Source organism: Centrocercus urophasianus, unplaced genomic scaffold (genome assembly GCF_019232065.1).
Source record: "Centrocercus urophasianus isolate 14NV4802_14NV808 unplaced genomic scaffold, USGS_Curo_1.0 seq_28, whole genome shotgun sequence".
In the NCBI taxonomy this organism is placed as follows: domain Eukaryota; kingdom Metazoa; phylum Chordata; class Aves; order Galliformes; family Phasianidae; genus Centrocercus; species Centrocercus urophasianus.
Window position 1 is genome coordinate 509040 of NW_024884844.1, and position 1452 is coordinate 510491.

At 39.7% G+C, this 1452-nt stretch overlaps 1 protein-coding gene across 1 annotated transcript; it reads left to right on the forward strand.

The window, feature by feature from the left end:
• The first annotated feature begins 277 nt into the window (after positions 1 to 277).
• LOC122164761 (torsin-1B-like) lies at positions 278 to 784 on the forward strand. Its single transcript, XM_042827013.1, has one exon. It carries the CDS (start codon positions 278 to 280, stop codon positions 782 to 784), a length of 507 nt encoding a protein of 168 aa, XP_042682947.1.
• The last annotated feature ends 668 nt before the right edge of the window (positions 785 to 1452 follow it).

The following is a 1452-nucleotide window of genomic DNA, read 5'->3' on the forward strand; positions in this document are numbered from 1 at the left end:
GATTGTGTTCAGTTTTGTAATCTTTTTTTTTTCCCAAAATAAATAGTATAGGTTAAAGGAAGCTTTTTTTTTTTTTTAAGTCATGCTGAAGTTATCCCATGAGAAGCAACGTAAACCAGTGAAACAACCACTGAAGTTTATAACAAAACAGAGTTTGGACACCTCCAGAACCATTTCTTTTTAGGTTTATGCTGCAAGTGATTAGTGGCACAGGCTTCTTGTGCAAAATTGTGAGTTTGTATTCATTTCATGGCTAGGTTTTGGATATGAAAGAACAATGTACATGGACAAAATGCACCAGGGCCTCATTGATGCCATCAAGCCCTTCTTGCATTACTATGAGCAGGTTGACGGGGTGTCCTACAGGAAAGCCATCTTCATCTTCCTCAGTAATGCTGGTGGTGACTTAATTAATAAAGCAGCGCTTGACTTCTGGACCATTGGAAAGCATAGGGAAGATATTCAGCTGAAAGACCTTGAGCCCATGCTGTCTGTGGGAGTCTTCAGTAACAAGAACAGTGGACTGTGGCACAGCAGCCTCATGGACAGGAACCTCATTGACTACTTTGTTCCCTTGCTCCCCCTGGAGCACAAGCACGTGAAGATGTGTGTGCAGGCTGAGATGATTGCCCACGGGCATGAAGTCGATGAGAAGGTTGTTCAGGCAGTGGCTGATGAAATGACATACTTCCCCAAAGAAGCAAGAATCTACTCCAATAAAGGTTGCAAGACTGTACAGGCCAAGCTGGACATCCATGAAGACATTGCAAAAGCCATGGACTGATTACCCTTCACCTCTCCGAAGCACTTTCAGATCTTTTGGAAACTTGTCTATTTGCACTTAAGCTTTTGCTTAAGCTGCTGTGCAGCTTCTGTTTTTTTTTTTTTTTTTTTTTTTTTTTTTTCTCCAGCCTAGTCTTTTCCCCCGACAGATCTGTTTCCGTATCGCAGAAGTGACTATTTTGATCAACAAAAAAAAAAAACCTCAGAAACTTTTAACATCCTTAAGAACTATCTCCCATCCTGCTTAATATCAGTCTGAAGTTCCCATGCTGATTTGTTCTATTGTCAGATATGGATTTATGTGAAATAATCTTGATTTCAGATCAGACCTCTGCAGACCTTCACAGAATTAACAATGGACACAAATTTTCTCACTGGATGATTTACCCTTGGGAAATTCCTTTTCTTCAAGTGAACTTAAGGGACTTTTAAAGCCTTAGGAGCTCTTCTGCTTCTGTGTCTCAAATCAGCCATTTAAATTATATAGACAGAATTATACTACTGAGAGATTAGTAAGATATAACTATAAAGATTACCAGTTTTATCCCAGTGCTCTTCATTTGCCTGTCTGTGTTTTGGATGTCATAAGAATCATAGTTTAGAAGAAGCTGAAGACAAAGGAGTGAAGTAATAAACACTTGCTTACAATGGAGGACTCAGACCACTGTC

Excerpts from the sequence above, each read along its gene's own strand:
- LOC122164761 (XM_042827013.1), top strand. The coding sequence starts at position 278 with ATGTACATGGACAAAATGCACCAGGGCCTCATTGATGCCATCAAGCCC.